The sequence below is a fragment of the Phalaenopsis equestris genome, unplaced genomic scaffold (genome assembly GCF_001263595.1).
Source record: "Phalaenopsis equestris unplaced genomic scaffold, ASM126359v1 Scaffold000276, whole genome shotgun sequence".
Taxonomy (NCBI): Eukaryota; Viridiplantae; Streptophyta; class Magnoliopsida; order Asparagales; family Orchidaceae; genus Phalaenopsis; species Phalaenopsis equestris.
In genome coordinates this window covers 48,684-68,003 of record NW_018164718.1, presented here as the reverse complement: position 1 = coordinate 68,003, position 19,320 = coordinate 48,684, and the positions used below count along the sequence as shown (strand labels likewise).

The 19,320-nt window shown below is 35.8% G+C and overlaps 1 protein-coding gene across 1 annotated transcript in view; it reads left to right on the top strand.

The window, feature by feature from the left end:
- LOC110024846 overlaps positions 1 to 16,994 on the top strand; it is a 24,804-nt gene extending 7,810 nt beyond the window's left edge. The window contains exons 5-7 of the mRNA XM_020725021.1: positions 13,094 to 13,267; positions 13,359 to 13,475; positions 16,968 to 16,994. Coding sequence (XP_020580680.1) covers positions 13,094 to 13,267; positions 13,359 to 13,475; positions 16,968 to 16,994 — 318 coding nt within the window. The remainder of the gene's footprint in view (positions 1 to 13,093; positions 13,268 to 13,358; positions 13,476 to 16,967) is intronic.
- Positions 16,995 to 19,320: the final 2,326 nt, after the last annotated feature.

The following is a 19,320-nucleotide window of genomic DNA, read 5'->3' as shown; positions in this document are numbered from 1 at the left end:
CCACCAACCCCCCTCTCTTTAAAAAAAGAGGCTGGTTTTGTCCTTCGACCTAATCTTGCAATTGCCTCAATATCAAATTTTCTTAACTTCACTGTATTGAAATAGATTTTTTTTTTGTTGATAAAACTACCTAGAAATGTATTGTGTAGTTCTGTTAGGGGTTTAGGTTTCTAAACCCTAGTATTTTTATTCACATTTTTCTCTTTTCTTTTCATAATTTAAATTCTTATTCAGGTTTTTTAAATCGAAAATGATGTATTGAATTTTTAGTTTAGATATATTTATACTTTTTAATCCAGAACTTCATTCAAGTGTTTTTTTATCATTGTACAAGGGTTGCTGAATATTTATTTATCCGTTTATATCAAACTTTTTATTGTATTTCATATATAAATTCTATTTGGAATTTTTTACTCCTTGGTAAGCCAAGAATCCATCTTTTATATTCGAATGTACATTTTAGGGTTATTAATATTTTTAGATGAATTGGAAGGATTAATAAGATATTCATTGCCTGAAGATATACCTCCATTTTTCTTCTTACCATTATAAATACATATATGATAAAGAGTGCTAGACTTATATTTTAATTTCGTATATTTTCAAATTGGATCTTTTATTGTGTTTTAGGGTCTGTTTGGGGCAGCTGCAGATTATTTATAATCTGCTGATAAACAGATTATCTTGACAATCTGATAATTTGCAGATTATCAGGATAAACTAACTTGTTGTTTGAGGGAGCATATTCAGAACAACTTATTTGCAGCTGTTACTGGATAAATGATTATTCTGCCTCTGTTTAGTGATGCTGTTTGCAACAGAACAGTATGAGGATAATAATAGATAAAACAGAAGCATCCTAAAAAGTAATTTATTGACGATATAGTTGCTCCATGATACAAGAAGCGTCAACTGCGAAACTGAAAAGAAAAAAAGAATTGCTAAGCTGGTGCAATTCCTAATAGCAATTTTTCACATACAAGAGACCTTAAAGACTAGGAGAGTTTTTAAATACAATTTTAAAGAATCTTCATTGTGCTTAAATTGTTCTTAAAGTTAACAAGCAGTCACGACAGGAAGTAAATAGAGGAGAACCTGTAATTGGTTTAACAAATACCATCTACAAATTTGACCCAAAGACATTCACAAAGGTTGATAAAAACAAAAAGTAAGCTAACAAAAAGCACCAATTGATCCCCATATCGAGCAAACTACACCAAAAAATTGAAAATTAGAAAATACCTGCGCGCACCTCAAGAACAAAAGAGAAGAAGATAACATTCCTCCTTATTCTGTGAGACGTTAGAGCCCTTCGCTTCATCCAGGCATGGACAAACGCCTCCTCCTTAGAGAGGTAACTCAACGACTTCTCATAGTTGTCATTCCCTCCACCGAAGATCCCCTCAACAGACGACCAACTAATCCACTCCGCTGCTGTTTCAATTTGGTAGTTGTGTCGCTCTTTTTTGGGGGATTAACCACAAAAGTGGAGCTCGACGGATTGTCCCCTGCCGGTGCGGTGTCGTGGTCAGGCGTATTGGTAGATAAGCGTTTAGATTGATTGTCGCTTAGGCGGAAGAGGAAGAGCAGGGACGTGATCGGAGAGGAGAAGGAGAAGGGCGAAGATTTGGACGGGCTCGGGGACGGGAGATCGAGAGATGGCAAGGGCTGGAGGGTAATAAGCTCGAACTAAACGCAGAAAGCGGGGTCTATAGCGCGGCCTTGAGTAATGGAAAAAAAGGGCGTCGGGCGATTTCGGACCGCGATGAACACACGCGAAGCAAAAGTTTGGTCGGCATTTTCAAAACGCAGACCACACTAATAAGCTGCTCCGTTGATGTAGACATTAACAATAAAAAATAAATATATGATATTTTGCATGTATGAATAAATTTTTAATATTTTGCATGTATGAATAAATTTTTAATATTTTGCATGTATGAATAAATTTTTAATATTTTGCATGTATGAATAAATTTTTAATATTTTGCATGTATGAATAAATTTTTAATATTTTGCATGTATGAATAAATTTTTAATATTTTGCATGATATTTCAAAACACGGATCGCACTAATAGACAATTTTTTGCATGTATAAATAAATTTTTAATTATAAGTATGATATAATTTTTCTGAATGTATAAATAAATTTTTAATTATAAATATGAGCTGAACTGTCAAATTTTAAATTTAATGCATAATTTAAAATTATATAGTAATTGACACACACACACACAATTCATGTAGACATTAACAATAAAAAGTCATATCTAGAAAATAATATTTAATTTGAGACAACAAAATTAATAAAAAAATAATTTAATGATAGATTTATAACATGTGGTCGATTTAAGAAAAAAAATATTTAATTTGTAAGAATATTCGGATCAAATTTTGATCAACTTTATTTTTTAAATATTTTTTTCAAATCATTTAGTATTTTTATAGAATAATATATGTTAAATTTGAGTTGAAAAATATCTAAGAAATGCAATCTTTAAAAAAATATATATACTTTTGAACATTTCTATTGTCAAGTTGAAGACGTTGATGGAGCTATTTCACTGCAAGCCTGTAAATGAAAATACATCTCTGTGTGCTTGATAAGAAGAAATTATTGTGAGTTTTGGGTCAACACTTGCAGAAAATTGCTACGTCTCTCGGGCTTGTCAATGGGGCTACGTCCTTGTGAGCTTGGTGAGAGGAAAATATGAACTAAACAGTACCTAAAAGCTTGGTTGAGAGGGAATTAAATCGCTGGGTTCTGTTTTCATTGTGGTTTGGGTTTCCTATGGTATCACTCCCTGCTGTTGTTTGCTAGTTTGCGTTGGCCAAGTAAAAATTGTGAGTGTGTGGTTTATACTATTAATCAAAACCCGACTCATTTACTGCTACTTGGCTCGATTTACTACTCCTTGATGCGTGCCTCACGTGAGTGCACACTTTGCGTTCGAGCTCCAGACAGTTGCATTTTGACACAAACTTCTGTCACTTCGCACCTCGAGACGCGCTTCGAAGCATGTTTTTTGATTTCAGTGATATGAATAGTAGTAGATGATGGAAGACCTTCACTAGTCATTTGGCCTGTTTTTGATGGCCCGATAGAAATTACGATGGGTGGTTAATTTGCTTTTCTTTAAAAATATTTTTAAGAATCTTGCCCTATTTATTTTATATAATCCTGTTTTTTTTTGCTACCAAACTAAATGATAAGAGTTTTTTTTTTTGGTAATTTTTGTCCTTTCCTTGTTTTTTTTAATGATATATATTTTTGCTTCAAGGAAGCATTTCACTTCTTGGTCCTAAGAACAATCTCATCCACATTTAGAGATTCTACATTACTATCGTTAAAATCTTACATTTTTAAAGCTATTTATTTTTGCTCTTTTTGTTGAAGCCATTTTTAATTAGCTGACAAATTTTATGCTTATGTGCAATGTGCGAGCCACAATGAAAATCTAAAATATTCAGATAAATCTTTTTCTTCCATAACTCAATTACTTGGGCATCTCATGGTCCATGCAAATTTCTAAAAAGTTTGTTTACATTTTTTAACTTGGAATATTTTCACACCGAGAATTTAAAATTATGTTAATTTTAATGTCTTTTATCTTTTATGATTTTAGTAGCTTTAATTAGAAAACGTTCAGTCATTTACTAACATATTGATATGAGATTGAAGAATTATATTAATACTTTCATGTATAACCATAAGACAATCTGAAGACAATCTTTTATATCTCTATCAATTTTACACAAAAAATTACATATGATCATCAAATTTTAAAGCATAGAAAAATGATTTAAGTATTTTTTTAATTTAATTGAACAAGTTCATGTTTCTCTTGTTCTTTCATTCTAAGCCATGTCAATAATATGTTTATCAATAAGTTTTGGAGGATGAGAATGATCAATGCCAGCTCTATAAGTCAAAGGATTAAATAAATGTGGTCTTGCAAATTACCAAAAAAAAAAAAAAAAAAAATCAAATGGAATGTTACAAATAATGGAGTGATTGAATAATTTTCAACTAAAAATATTATAGCTAAGTTGTGAAATTAGAGTTTTTTTTTTTAAATTATAAAGACATTTAGAACTCCGACTCAATACACATCTTAATTTTATACCTGAATATAAATTCAGACTTCAGGTACGAGACACGAGAAGCTGCTCCTGGCACTTGTGACGTGTTTCGGTGTGTCTAGCGTTTTGAAACCCATGCCCGTATCTTATTTACGATATAGACTTCCTAAGGACTAAAAATACATGAGCCAAAAAAAAGTCTCGACTTGCCATAAGAAATGAGACATCATGCTCTCCATATAAGAGATTTATACACTGACTGGCTAGCATTGTTAAGCACACTCATAAAAAATTTGCAAGTATTGAACCACGCACATATATGTGCGGTAACATCATAATGTTGTTGTTCAAGGAGACCACATGCAAGCATATGCCAAAGACGAATTTTATTTCTTTTTCATGCAGTAGTATTTAACATATTACATATCATTTAAAAATTCATATTTTATGCACATACAAGTATGAGCTTATGCAATTAGCAATGTCATGCAAGCAATGCAAAAACACATGCATCAAATATGGCATGCAAGTGAAGTTGGTCAATTAACCTTTAGGTTGACCGAGACGGTTGACCGGGTGCTATGGCCAAAGGGGGTTGGTCAGACCGGAGTGATTGGCCTATAGAGCCTTGGCGGTCGTTCAAACCAAAGTGGGTGATTTATCGGACCTTGACAGCCGATCAAATCAAAGTATGTGGTCGATCGGACCTTGGTGACATTCAAACCTAATTGATCAGTCAATCAGACAGGGGCGACCGGTCGAATCGAAGTGGTCATATGCAAAGTGTCATGCAAGCAAATAAAATCAAATGTGTTCAATAGAAAATTAGATTCATTCTAGCATTCTCACATAGAATCTAGGGGTTAGTAAAGTCATAGTTACCGTCCGTTACACAGCATAACGAAGGGCCTACCTCTAATTTTTAGACAAGCACAAAGAAAATTTCCACGGATAGAAAACCTTCATGAAAACTAAGGTTTTTCTTTGCGGATATGGCTTTTGCGATCTATGGAACGAGAATCAAAGGTTTTTCTTGTTCTTTATGCCAAGATGGCTCTAACCCATTCCTTTGCGGACATGGCTTTTGCATTCTAGGTTTTCAAACGATTGAGTTTTTTTGCTAGGGCTTAGAGTGAGTGCTTGAAATTCGTAGGAACTTTCAATGAAACTCTCCTAACTTACGGGGTTTTTCCTCTAACACAAGGTCAAGTCCTTAAATCTCTAACATCCAGAACTAAGGGGCTTTAGGAATGAACTTACATTTAGTTTTTAGGGATTTTCACTTTCGTGAAGTTTAATGTAGTGTTCTCTTTGCTTGTTTGTTGCTCCTTTATTGGGATGAAGTTCTCCTCTTCCAAAAGAGATTAAGCTTGATTAATCTTTTCTTCTTCCAAATGGGATGAAGCTCTCTCTTTCCAAAGGAGATGAAAAATTTATCCCAAATAATCTCTCCAAGATCTTCCCTCACACCTTTCTTAAGAGTTTAATGTTGGAAAACGAAGATAAGAAGACCAATGGCCTGTTTGGGGCAGCTGCAATCCGCAGATAGGAAGTTGATCTAGATAAGTTCTTATCAGCAACTGATCCGAAGTTGGTCCGATGTTGGTTGACTGTTTGGTTTGTGCTGTTGGAAAACAACTGATTCGCAACTGCTTGTGGATAAATTATCATTCCGCCCCTTTGTGATAATGCTGTTTACTACAAAACTGTCATTACAATATATTTGATATTTGAGAAGCAAAAAGTCACTTCAGAACAAAAAAAAAATTAAGATACACATATCACATAACAGTGGGTATCAAGTGTACTAAAAAATAAAAAAAGTGTTTACATTTAAAAACATGATAATATTAATTTTAAAATTGAGACGACGTTTGTCACCAGCTATATCGTCTTTCAGGGATACCATCCAACCCGATCAATATTGGCAGTGGAATTTGCCGGATTGTCTACCCACAAGAACTCAATTTTTTGGATCGTCTGCCTACTGCAGGCACCTGTAGAACTTTCTCTTGTAGCTATGTGTCCAACGTAACGTCAATAGGGAAGTCTGTAGTCCTCAGTGGCAGAACACATGCGAAAGGTCCTTGAAATCCTAGAGCTCATCTTTCCTGAATGATTACAAAGAGAATCCATTAGTTATAAAAGAAGTTGAAATTATTGAAAGAAGTAATAAATTATAGTTTTTTGCATGCATGAGATCTCAGAGAACTTAGTTTACCAACCAACGAATATGTCACTACAAGAAGACAGTAGACCCTATAAAGAAATGTTTTTTTTTTTTGCTTTTAGCCCACTTAAAATTAATCTTATATGTGTCATATGTGCATATCACCAAAAAAGATCATTCAAGCAAATCTCATAAACTGATGCATTGAAAAGAAGAGTAGAATTTGGCTACCTTTATTAAAATTCACATATAACATTAACTAACAACAATCAAGAGACTATCCAGAAAAACCCATAAGGTCAACAGTCTCATCATGGATCTCACAAGCAAAAAAAAAATAAAATAAAATAAAACTCAACTGAAAATAAAATATTGTCAAACACGTCAAAATTGCAAAACAAAAAATATTCATATTACAAGTGACAAAATAAACATAGAGTTTATAAAATGAGCAAGAGATGTCAATTTTCCGCTCTCTCAGTTCGTCCATTTCTGCGGCACTTTCGCCATCACGGGTGTAAGCTATTCTGTGATTCCACTTCTGGCTATGGTATACATTGCCCTACATGAAATTCAAATGCTTCTAGCGGGACCTGCATGTGATCATCGTTAGCCAGGGTGAAGTCTATATCCGACCTAGAATGATGTCGTTGAATGTAGTTGCGGAGCGCCATTGTGGCTACTAAAATCTACATTTGTTTTGGAAAGAAGTAAGTCGGCATATGATGCAACATGACCCATTTCTTCTTCCTCGCTTGAACCGTTTTTTCAGTTACGTTGTGTAAGGAAGGCATTTTGTTAAAAAAATTCTTTCTGCCACAAGGACCACCGCTGGATCTCTTGAAATCTGGAATGTGATATTTCGTATCTAGAAACAACTTCAGATACATCCTCTGTAAGAGATATCCAACATAATTAGTAATAAACTATTGAAAAAAATGAATGTGATATAACTTATCGAACCTGGAGGTGGGTGAGGGAAGTGTTTGGTTTTTTGTCGCATAAGCAAAAATATGACTATCATGCGCACTGTCTTCCCAACCAACAATCACAAAGGTAAAACAATGATAAAAGTCACATACAATCATCACATTTTATGTTAGTGATCTACACCATTCAATGTATGCGAGTTTTCAAACCAATTGAGAAATACCTACTTATTGTCTCCGATGAATATTGAAATCGCTCTATCGCTTTTCTAATTGATTCATTCTGTGATAAAATGTAGAGAGTTATTGCTAATATATCTATTGTCATTCTTGAAGAGCCGTAAGAGCGGTGGAGTCTATGGTGACTATGTAGTTCATTGAGCATATTAAAAAAATGGGTTTTATCATACGAAACATGTTACTGAATCTTGTGGGGTGTCTTTATAGTAGCTTACTGACCCATTTATCACTAATATAACTCAATGTCATGCAGAGAGTTCGATCAACGTAGGTGTTGTAATATTATTACAAAAAAATCATAACCGTTGTGACTGTCCTTGTAAGGCTCAGTCGATGTGAATTCATCTTAGAGAAGTATTTTGTTCAGGTAATAAGTGCGAATCAGACAATGTTTGCAAAAACATATAAAAACTGCAGACATATTACAATGAGCATAAATAATTACACAACAACATATTGATTATTCGTGCTAGAAAGGAAAACATCCAAATCAAGTAACCCATGAAACAAACAGAAAAAAAAACCAAAGCCACCAAACAAAAACTCCACAAAATCAATTGTCCATAAAAAAACTTACATAGTCGACCCGAAGTTCGGGGGCAACTTCATGAATATCTATCTGCGGGTCGAATCCTTTAGCAACTTCAAGGATTTCAGATAGAGCGGCTTATCAGACATAACTTCAAGATATATTTGCAGAACTTGAAGAAAGTCATCTATGGAGGTGTCCTATGAGGTACCAGCCTAAATTGTGCACGCTTCCATCAATTTTGTTACTTTGTTTTTAATGAAACCGGCTCTTTTTTTCCTTTTCTCCACCTTTGGCCGCTTTAACTGACATGTGGGCTCCAACTCCTGGTTTAGGTTGGGTCATTTACCTGACCCACTTACCTGCTCAGTCTCCAAATCCTCTGGTATGCTTGCAAACCCTTGCTCACTTGGGGGCGTCAACATACCGGAAATTTTTTTGCTAAAAACAAATTTGAGGGTTAAAGAATGGAAAAACAAGTCTTGAGGGGTTTGGTCATTACATCCAATTTCTCAGTCCACCACTCAGAAGTATCAATAGTCCATTTGATTGGATTCCAACCCAAGTCTGTGGATCCCGATTTTAGTTCCTTCCATAATTTCTAGTAATTTTTTATATGATTTCACTTGTTTTTAAATTTTAACCAATCATAGTCCATTCCTGCCATTTCATTGAACTTTTTCCTAATATTTTGTCACCCTTATTTGTTAAAGTAGGTGGTAGGTTTATTTTCAAGCTCAATTTGTTTTTAAAAGGTTGCAAAATATTATTGTGACTTCCTTATCCCACATTGCTGATGAGGCGACTTCTTTGGTTTTTACCATTACGATACTAATAAAGAGAATGAAAAATAAAATTTTTTAGGTCAAACAGAAAAGAGACAGCACCACTAGCCAGAAGCACCCACACCTCCCCCAACCACCATCCCCCACCAAACACACACCAATATCCACCAACCCACACCCCCACACACACATTCACAACCACCAACACAACCTCCACAACAATCAACAAGCTCAACACACGCAACCAACACAACCTCCAGAGCTACCGACACACACACAACACAACATCCAGAGCTACCAACACACACACACTCACATCCACTACTAACTCACAGACGCTAGTCCAACACAAGTCTCAACATGCCACCAAAAACCACACATTACATCCATCAACACAACATCCACATGCCACCAACAAGGGCAACACCCATAGCCACCAACATATCCTTTAAAGCCATCAACAATCTCATTGCCCACAACCACTAACACAGCCTCTAGAGCCACCAACACACACACACACACACACTCATCCACTACCAACCCACAAACCCAAGTCAAGCACAACAAGCCTCCACATGCTACTAACCAATAAATTATCCACACAGCCACAAACCACCCCCCATCACAGCCACAACCCTAGCCATAAAGAAGCACACAACTCTAAACACAGAGCACACAACACATTCAACCACAACACAAAACACAGCTCCATCACAATCTCCATAAACCTACAACCCAGTTCCAAGACAACCACCAATCAGGCAGAAACCACCCACTATCACAGCCTCATACCACCCCCCATCATAGCCAGAAAATAACCCCCATCATAGGCACAAAGCAACTCCTATCAAATGCAGAAAGCAACTCTATTACAGCCACATACCAATCGTAGAGATGCTCACAACCTTAAACAAAGAGCACACACCACAACCAACCACAACACAACACCTAGTCCCATCACAACCCCCACACAACCACATAAAAGCTCCATCAAAACCTTTCTCCAACTTATCAAATAACCAGAAAAACACGTGAGAAAGTAAACCGCAAAGAGAATCTACCATTCCATTGAAAAATCTTCACAGATTTGATAGATTCAGAAAGGCATTCGATCGAAAAACTTACAACAGACAGTAACTGAGGTCCGAATGGGGAGGTGGTGAAAGGCGAACGAGGAGCACTCGAGTGAGAGAGGAGAGCGAGCCGTTACCTAAACGGGATCTAGCAAGAAGGGTAAGCAGGTAAACCTTGAAGGTAAGTTCACGGGCCACAGGGTTAATCCCGCGGCTGCATTTATTAAAGAAGCGGTCTGGTGTTTTACGATAAACAATAAAAATAAGATAAACAAACGCATGCCATGCGTTTTTAGCAATTAACACAATCATATTTGTGTTGATCCTAATGCAATCTCACATTGTTCACTGAAATTTACCCGGAAGGCAATGCTCGTTAAAACATCGCATTCAACGCAAAGTCACTCACCCAACGAGTTTAATTTTCTATCAAGACACAAAAGTTGATGCTCATGCAATCATGCTATATAACACGATCGAGTGGGCACACCTTGTGCACTCAGTGGGTTCATGAACTTTAAAGGGTAACCCGAATTGAGCACACAACATGCAATGCTTATAACATTCAAGTGTGATGACATGAGAGATGAGGCGACGTGCTCTCCGTTTAGGAAATTTATACACCGACGGGCTAGCATTATTAGTCATCACTCATCAAAGATTTGTAAGTGTTGAGCCGCACACATATGGTGGCATATGTGCGGTAATACCACTAGTGTTGGTGCTCAAGGAGACCCCACATGCAATCATATGCCTAAGGGGAATTTGATTTCTTTTTCATGCAATAGTAATAAACATATTACATACCATTCGAAAATTCATTTTTTTATGCACATATAAATATGAGCTTAAGCAATTAACAATTTCATGCAAGCAATGCGAAAACACATGCATCAAATATGACATGCAAGTGAGGTTGGTCCATTGACCCTTAGGTTGATCGAGACGGTTGATAAGGTGCTATGGCCAAAGAGGGTTGGTCGGACTGGAGTGGCCGACCCGACCAAAGTGATTGGCCTATCGCATTGGCGGTCGATCAAACCAATGTGGGTGGTTTATCGAACCTTGACAGTCGATTAGATCAAAGTGGGTGGTTGATCGGAACGTGGTGAAAATCAAACATAATTGATCGATTAATCAGACCAAGGTGATTAGTCGAATTGAAGTGGTCATATCGGAACGCGAATCAGGTGAACTGGTGTGGTCACACCCGAAGATGGGCTCAGTCATGCTAGTTAAAAAGCATCAAGACTACGATTTGGGCTTAGCCACGCTCGAGAGCTGACATAATTATGTCTGGCAGGCGTGGTCACTCCAGTTCTAGGCATGGTCACGCTGGGCCCTTAGGCCCTTTTGACCTTCCGGACACCCGTCAAGGTTATTTTATGGCTTGTTTGAGCTACGAGAAGTTCTAAATTACTGAGGTAAGTACCTTAGACACCAGAATGGTCGTCGGGCTCGACCTGTATTGAGGGACCGATACCAACCAACGGTAGTCGCTTCCGAGCGGGATCAGAATGGGACAAACCCCTTAATCTGGTGTAAGATATGCCCAGTGAAGGCTCTATGGATTCCTTGATTCATAGGATATTATGTAAGAATGCGGTGTGATCTCTTATCACTCGGAAAGATGTCCAGTTTGCATGGCATTAAAAATGAATGCCAACATTGAGTTTGCAAATATTATAGTAGCCAGTGATTTGTGTGTATTGTCATCTCACTTACAAATAATGCCTTGAACAAATCTTGAGCATAGTAGGTACTTTTTTGGGCTCCTTGCAACATCTTGGATGGTAAGCTAACTTTCTTTGATGAGGATGCCATAGATAACAAACGAGTGATTCCTCAGTGTTTAACATACCAATCTATGCTGACAAACTCCGCTAATTCTTGGAATAAGAAGGGTTTAGCTTTTTTATGCTTGCTAGTATGTGCTTCTCAGCCAGTTGCCCATTCATTTTGATTGTTGCCGTATTGGCCGGGACTCCATGCAACTGCTTTTATCTTCTTCAAGAGGTGATTTAGCTGTAGTCTGGAAGTTGACACGTTCTTTATTAGGATCCCAATGTCATGTCTTAGTTGGCATAGGCAACTTAGATAAAACAGTTTTTGAACTTATTAAATAAATAAAAAATTTCTTTAAGCCTTGTTACATATATCAAATTGCTTCCTGTTAATACGTTAATTCTTTATGCATGGAAGGATTTTAATGTCATCAATTCCTATATTTACTTGATGCATGTTTAGGGATGGGGTTAGTGCTTGCAGCCTCATTTTTTGCATTTGTAGAGCAGCTGTTTTCGTCACTTGAACAGATTTGGGATCATCAAAATACATAGAGGCAACTTGAGCACTGTTTCCATTTGCGGCCCAGACACTAAATTTCTCATCATGGAAACTGTAGGTCCTTTATTCTCCATAGAGTCATTTCTTTCATTGTGTGTGGAAAATGCTGAATGGAAGTGCTATATTAAGTACAAGTTCAACATACTCTGCAATTTGATATTCTATGCTTTTTGGTTCTCCATGAAAATTAAGGAATCGCATGATCCGTTTTTTCCAATAAATAGGTAATTGCTCAAGTCTTAAGGATGACCTAAATTTGGAAGCGCTTGTGCTTAGTGTGAATTATGTACTATGAACATTTTCATGGAAAATTTTGTAATCCAAATGAGGGGTACATAAATGCATCCCTTTATGGAAGTAGCCGTTATTTGTTATCATTTTCTCTATAAAAAATTTGTTATTTGATACTGTATTGGGGCAGCAAACACGGAATGTTCTCATACTTGCTTACGGAGCTGTTTTCCTTGGAAATATTGGACTGCCATATGCAGTTAGAAAAACTACATCTTTAGCTGTTTAATGAAATTCCTTTTGACATCCCTTTATGGAAGTAGCCGTTATTTGTTATCATTTTCTCTATAAAAAAATTGTTATTTGATACTGTATTGGGGCAGCAAACACGAAATGTTCTCATACTTGCTTACGGAACTGTTTTCCTTGGAAATATCGGACTGCCATATGCAGTTAGAAAAACTACATCGTTAGCTGTTTAATGAAATTCCTTTTGATTGTAACCGCTCACCTATATTATCATTTGAATTACTTACTCCATGCGAGGTAATTCCGTGTGTTCACTGTGGTCATGCATCTGGTATAGAAATTCCACTTATTTGGAGTTTGTAATTTGCCATCCATGTATAGTTTCGGATGTGATCATTATTAGTGAATGCATGATAGTTGTTCTGTCTATATTTTCTCTGAAAAACTAATGGTGCAGGAATCTCTGGTGTCTTCCTTTGATTCTATGGTGAGCATGATGCGTGAAGTTGAGCTTTTTGAAGAGAAGGCTGAGTTAGCTAAAGAGGAGGCTTCTGTTGCTGGTCATCATGCTCTTTGTAAGGTGGAGGAACTCCAACAGATTGTGAAAAAATCTAAGGATGAAAATGATATGGTTGTACACGTACTCCCCCTTTTTTTTTCTTGTTCCCAACTGCTTGACACTGTGGTGTAAGGGAAAGCTAATGCTATTTAATTGTCGGCAGCAATCCGGCCAAGTGTATGGTGAGCGGTCAATCTTATCAACTGAAGCTCGAGAACTACAGTCTCGACTCCTTCGAATGTCAGAGGAAAGGAGTAAATATCTTTCAGTCATTGAGGAGGTGTGTTCAATCTATTTTATATTGTATTGAATGCTTATTCACGCTTAGCCTTCTGTGAGCAGTGCTTATTGTTTGTTGAATTTTTGATTATTTCTGTCTTTTATCATAGTTTTTCCTAACGTCTATGCCCTCTATGATCATATGTATTTGTGAGATGAATCTGTGCTTGAATTTTACATATTATGATTTAAATATATATATATATATATATATATTTATAACTCACTTTGCATATTCATATAATCTGCTGCATGTAATTTCACAGAATTTTTTGATTACTTGCTAATTATTTTAAGCATAGAATTGTTGTGGCATGTATGACACCAACAACAAGTCTTTATCTCACTAGGTGAGGTCGGCTACATGAATCCTTTTTCTCTACCTATTGAGTGTCATATTTTCATTTAATTCTAATAAAATAAGATAATTTTTTTCTTCAAAATGGCCAAGTCAAATCCAAAACATCTACTCTCCTAATAGGGTAGTGGATGGTTGATGTTTAAAATGATCAAACCGTCTAAAGTGACTTTCTCTAATCTTGTTTTTCACTGGAGCTATTCCAACCTATTCACGGATATATTCATTACTCTCCTAAAAGATTTGTTATTTCCATAAATAAGTTAACTATCTTGGACCTTACTTTTGAAACAACAACAAAAGCTGTTTCTAGGCAGCTGCAACAAGGAGGGAGGAATGGTAGAGAAGCGGGAGGGAGGCAGAAAGGTCGGGAAAGGATAAATCACCACATCGGGAGCAATATAAAGCCAGAGCATCACTCGACCCTTGGATACAGCTCTAGAAGAGAAAACTTTAGACGCTGATGGCTAACCTGGAAAAAAACACATAAAACTCACCCCAAACAACCAAAACACCAAATATATAGGAGCTCCCTCATAAGGAATAAGGAATTAAGCTAAATCAAAACATTAAAAAAAGGGCGGGAAACACTGTAAAGGAAAAACAAATGAAAACAGCTGAAAAGGAAGGTTTTTGGTTCGACGCAGGCCGTTCTGTAATATGAAGATCCTGTAGCTGCGAGTTCAGCCATTTTACATGCCCTGCTAGCTCCTGCCTTAGTGTGTGTGTGTGACTAAAATGGAGAAATGTCAATTTCAATTTTTTGTGGGGCTAAGTGTGGAATTTCTAATTTACATAATATTATCGAGGCATCATCATAAAATCACCATTATCCCTTGTTGAATTTCCATTCTTCCCATATCTTTTTTCTCCATTCTCTATTTTTTCTCTTTTTCCTTTATTTCCTTTTCTTATTGGGGCCAGTTCTGGCGAAGCACTATGTGCTTGGTGGAGGAACATGGGAGTACGTCTCTAGGCGAACATCATGTTGTGAAGAGGGAGTCAATGTATATCTGTGTTATTTTTGTGAAGACTAAGAGGAAACAATGCTTATCTAAGAAGAGGTAGACAGAATATGCATCAAGGCACATTACGTCTATAGTAGAAGGACAATGAGGCTTGGTGCAAGCTTTTAAATCGTGCAATTTTATATCTGTGTTATTTTTGTGAAGACTAAGAGGAAAAAATACTTATCTAAGAAGAGGTAGACAAAATATGCACCAAGGCACATTACGTCTATAGTAGAAGGACAATAAGGCTTGGTGCAAGCTTTTAAATCGCGCAATTGTATATTGAGATGCTAGGCGAGACATAAGCCTTAAGGCTTTTTGAGACTTTAACTTTAAATTCAATAAATTACGTAAAACGATGAGCATTATATAAAATTTAAAGTGTGAAATAAGGATTAATATATTTACATCCTGACATATTAACACATTAAAAAGTAATATCAATATTCTAACAAAATAAAAATTAATAATTTATGCAAATTAATAATTAACACAAACATTTTATCATCAAATCATAAAATAAAATAGTTCATACAAAATTAAGCTAGAATGTACAAAATAAAATAAAATAAAATATCATAGCATAACAATCAAAATAAGTTCAATATAAGTATTTCTCTCGTATAAATTATTCCCACTTAAGTATGAATATGAGTAGTTATCCACATTAGAATTTTTAAACTCAGTATTCCACATTATTCTTTTCACAGAGTGAGTTTTCAGAAGAATTATCGAGATAATGAATTTCTCTCTCCTTCCCCTCATTCTCATTTATTACTATAATCTCCCACTCATCTTCATTTTTAGAAAATCAATTACTTAATTTTTTATGGATATTCTCTCTTTTTATTTCTTGTTATCTGGTTTGTGAGGCTTGGGGGTTGATAGTGAGGTAAATTGATATTATTTTTAAATTTTATAAAAAGAAAAAGAAGGGCATACACAAATTTTTGTCTGCGGGAGGCGCTTGTACTGCACAATTTTAAACATGGGCTTAGTGAATGCATTGAAGGCAGCAATAGAATAGCCTGAAGGTTTTCTGCCTGTGTAGAATTGAGGAATTAGTGTTGGAGGCGAGTTGTCTTGCGAATTTTTTGTAGTTAATCTTTGATAATAGATAGCGCAGTTGTTTGGGATCAACAAGTGGCATCCGAACTTGATCAAGAAGTTTGGGGAAGGAGGATAAAGAATCAAGTAGTTGTGGATGACCAAGCTTAAGAGAAGAAGTTCATTTGATTCAATTATTTTAGCCTTTGTAGGCTGAAGTACTAAGGCATTTTTGTGTAACAAAGCTTTGACATGACTTTAGCAGGTAAACTTGAAAGTAAAATAAAGATTATGTGGAGGTGCTGAACAACGCTCACAATGCAGTTCTACAATGTCTCGGTGATGTGGTACTTTAAGAAGTAGCAGGTGAAATAACAATCATAGACAGAGAAGACGTATAGATTGTACCTCAATAATTCTTTAGCCAATCATATATATCTCAATAATAGATTGTATTCATTGCTAAAGGATGTCTCTGAATTATTGAATAAGCAGGTATATGTTTGTAATTGTTCTCGAGTTGAAAATCATAGGTATTAGAATAAAAGGTGAAGATCAAACAATAATTCTTCTAAATTCATTATAATGTACATATGAAAGTCTTGTTGATGCTACATTTCATGGAAAGGATTCTTTGGCTGTGTTGGAAGTAATGGCTTTGCTAAATTCAACTGAAATTCAAATAAATTTTGAATCTTGTCAAGGATAGTATATAGTTAAAAGGAGAGCCATCTCATGGTAGTTAGCCTTAACAAACTGGGTAACTAAATGCTACAACAGGATCATGTTTTTTTAGGGAATCTTTTAGGGTTCTTTTTGTTTCAATTGAGTATTGTAAGGACCTGTGCTCCCTTTGTGGTTTCTTGATGGGGACGAGTGTAGCCTCGTCGTTGGGTGGTGACAACTGTATTCTTTCGTTGTTGGTGGTGACATAACTCGTCTCCTTTGTTCATTAAATCTACAGGTGGTGATTTATGTATCCCGATCGGTTGCGAGAGCATGAAACTCTTGTATTTTGTATATTTTCTTTGATTAGTGCATCTCATTTTTATTCTGTTGATTCTTTTTCTTGTCTCAGATTGCTTTCTTGGTTATTTTTGCTTAATCTTCTTCTACCCTGTCTTCTTATATCATTTGATATCCGAGCTAGCCTAACATAGTTTCATCAGAGAGTTACCAAAATCTTCTCAAACCTCTACCAAACCATAGCCAAATCTTAACTTAGCCTTAATCCCCCCTTGCTGATTTTCAAATCTAGAACCCTTATTTTTTTTCACCCTAAATCTGCCCCATGCACCCTGTTTACCTCCCAAACTTAAGCCCACTAAACCATAGCCAAGTTTTGACTAAACCCTAATTCCTCCTACCTTATTTTCAAAATCAGGAATCTTAAATAGTTTATTTGCACCCTAAATCCACCCAATACACCCTTTTTCACCTTATAAACATATACCATAGTCATGCCATCAAGAAGAAAAGTGTCGGAAGTTGAAGCCCTCCAATCCGAGGACGTTGCAACAGCTCTACCTCCTTCAACATGACCGCCCAGACACCTAATTACTTAACCTTCTCAAACTAGGGTATACCAAATTTAGAATCATGGGCTCTAAAATGTAATTTTACTGGATATCGTGAGAATAGAATAAGGTATAATTTGCGGTGTTTGGAAATTAGAACCAGGCTGAAAGCAAGACTATTGTGCAAACTATAAATTGTCATTTCAGATGGTGCAGTCAAAAGCATCTTTGAATTTTTGAAAGAAATGATTAAGAATCAACCAGGGCTGATTTTGAATAGTCTAGACAACAAATCATTGGAGATATGTAAAGAACATATGTTTTTGTGAGGACAAACCATAAATGTATGGTTCAAGCACCATAAGCAACTATCATTTCTAATATGTTTGTTGTTAGTTTTCTATTTGGTGATGAACTGGTTCTACTTCCTATAAATAATTAATGGAGAGTGCCAAAAAAAAAAGGTTGAATGAAAATAAGCTATGAAAGAAGATATCTCCTTCATGAAGAATTGCACTTGGGAATTGGTAGACATGCAAACAAACAAAAAGATTATTAGCTACATAAGGTTGTGCCAGAAGAAAGATAGAATTGTTATAATAGGCAAGATTTAAAGTTAGACATACAACAGATTATTAGCTACATAAGGTTGTGCCAGAAGAAAGAATTGTTATAATAGCCAAGATTTAAAGTTAGACATACAACAAAAGAGTTTACATAAGAATAAGCTCTAGATTAGACATACAACAATGCTGAAACTTTCTCTCCAATTGCGAGGCATGTGTTTTTGTCATGATTGTATAATTTTATATGCTTCTTAAGCAATGGATTTTAAAATTGCATTATACTAACAACAAAGCCTTAATCCCACTACGTGGGGTTGGCTGCAAGAATCCTTTTTCTCCATTGCTTCCTATTTAGTGTTGTACTTTCATTTAGTTTTAATAAACTATACTAGGTCTACCTCTGCCTTTCTTAACTTAAGTCGAATCTAAAACATTTACTCTCATAATTGGATCAGGGTCTACCTCTGTCTTTCTTAACTTAAGTCGAATCTTAAACATTTACTCTCATAATTGGATCATCGATGGTCGACGTTTAATGTGGCCAAACCATCTAAGACGTCTCTCGCTAATTTTATCCATTACTGGAGCTACACCAACCCTATCACAGATATATTCATTATCACAGATATATTCATTTCACGCATTTCACGTTTTGTCTCTATGTGTAAAGCCACTCATCCACCTAATCATTCTCATCTCGGCAACACTTAACTTAGTATTATGCGTCTCTTTTAAAGGCCAAGATTTAGTGGCATAGAGCATCGTATGTCTCACCACCACCTTATAAAGTTTTCCTTTCAGTCTAAGCATTCCTCCACTTCAACCAACCAACTTGAATTCTACCATTAACATCTCCATCTATATCACCATCGCTTTGAACAACAGACCCAAGATATCTAAATTGTTCAGACCTTTTAATAATTTGATCATCCAAAGTTACACTTTTGTCACTGGAGCTATTACTACTAAAATTACATTCTATGTATTCAATTTTAGTTCTACTCAAATGAAGGCCTTTAGACCATGTTGACCTCTATAGTTCAAGTTTTTCCTGGGCTTTTTCTTTCGTCTTATCCACGAGAGGATTTCATTAGCAAAAAACATACACCAAGGTATATCCTCTTGTAAATATCCTCTTGTAAATGTCCAATAAGACCATCCATAAAGAAAGCAAAATGATATGGACTTAAAGTTGATCCCTGATGTAATCCAACATGAATAGGATGGACTTAAAGCCGATCCTTGATGTAATCCAACAGGAATTGGAAATATGATAGGAAATATTTGGTCAATACTCCTTCAGTTCGAACACAAATAACAACTCTATTAAACATATCTTTAATGATTT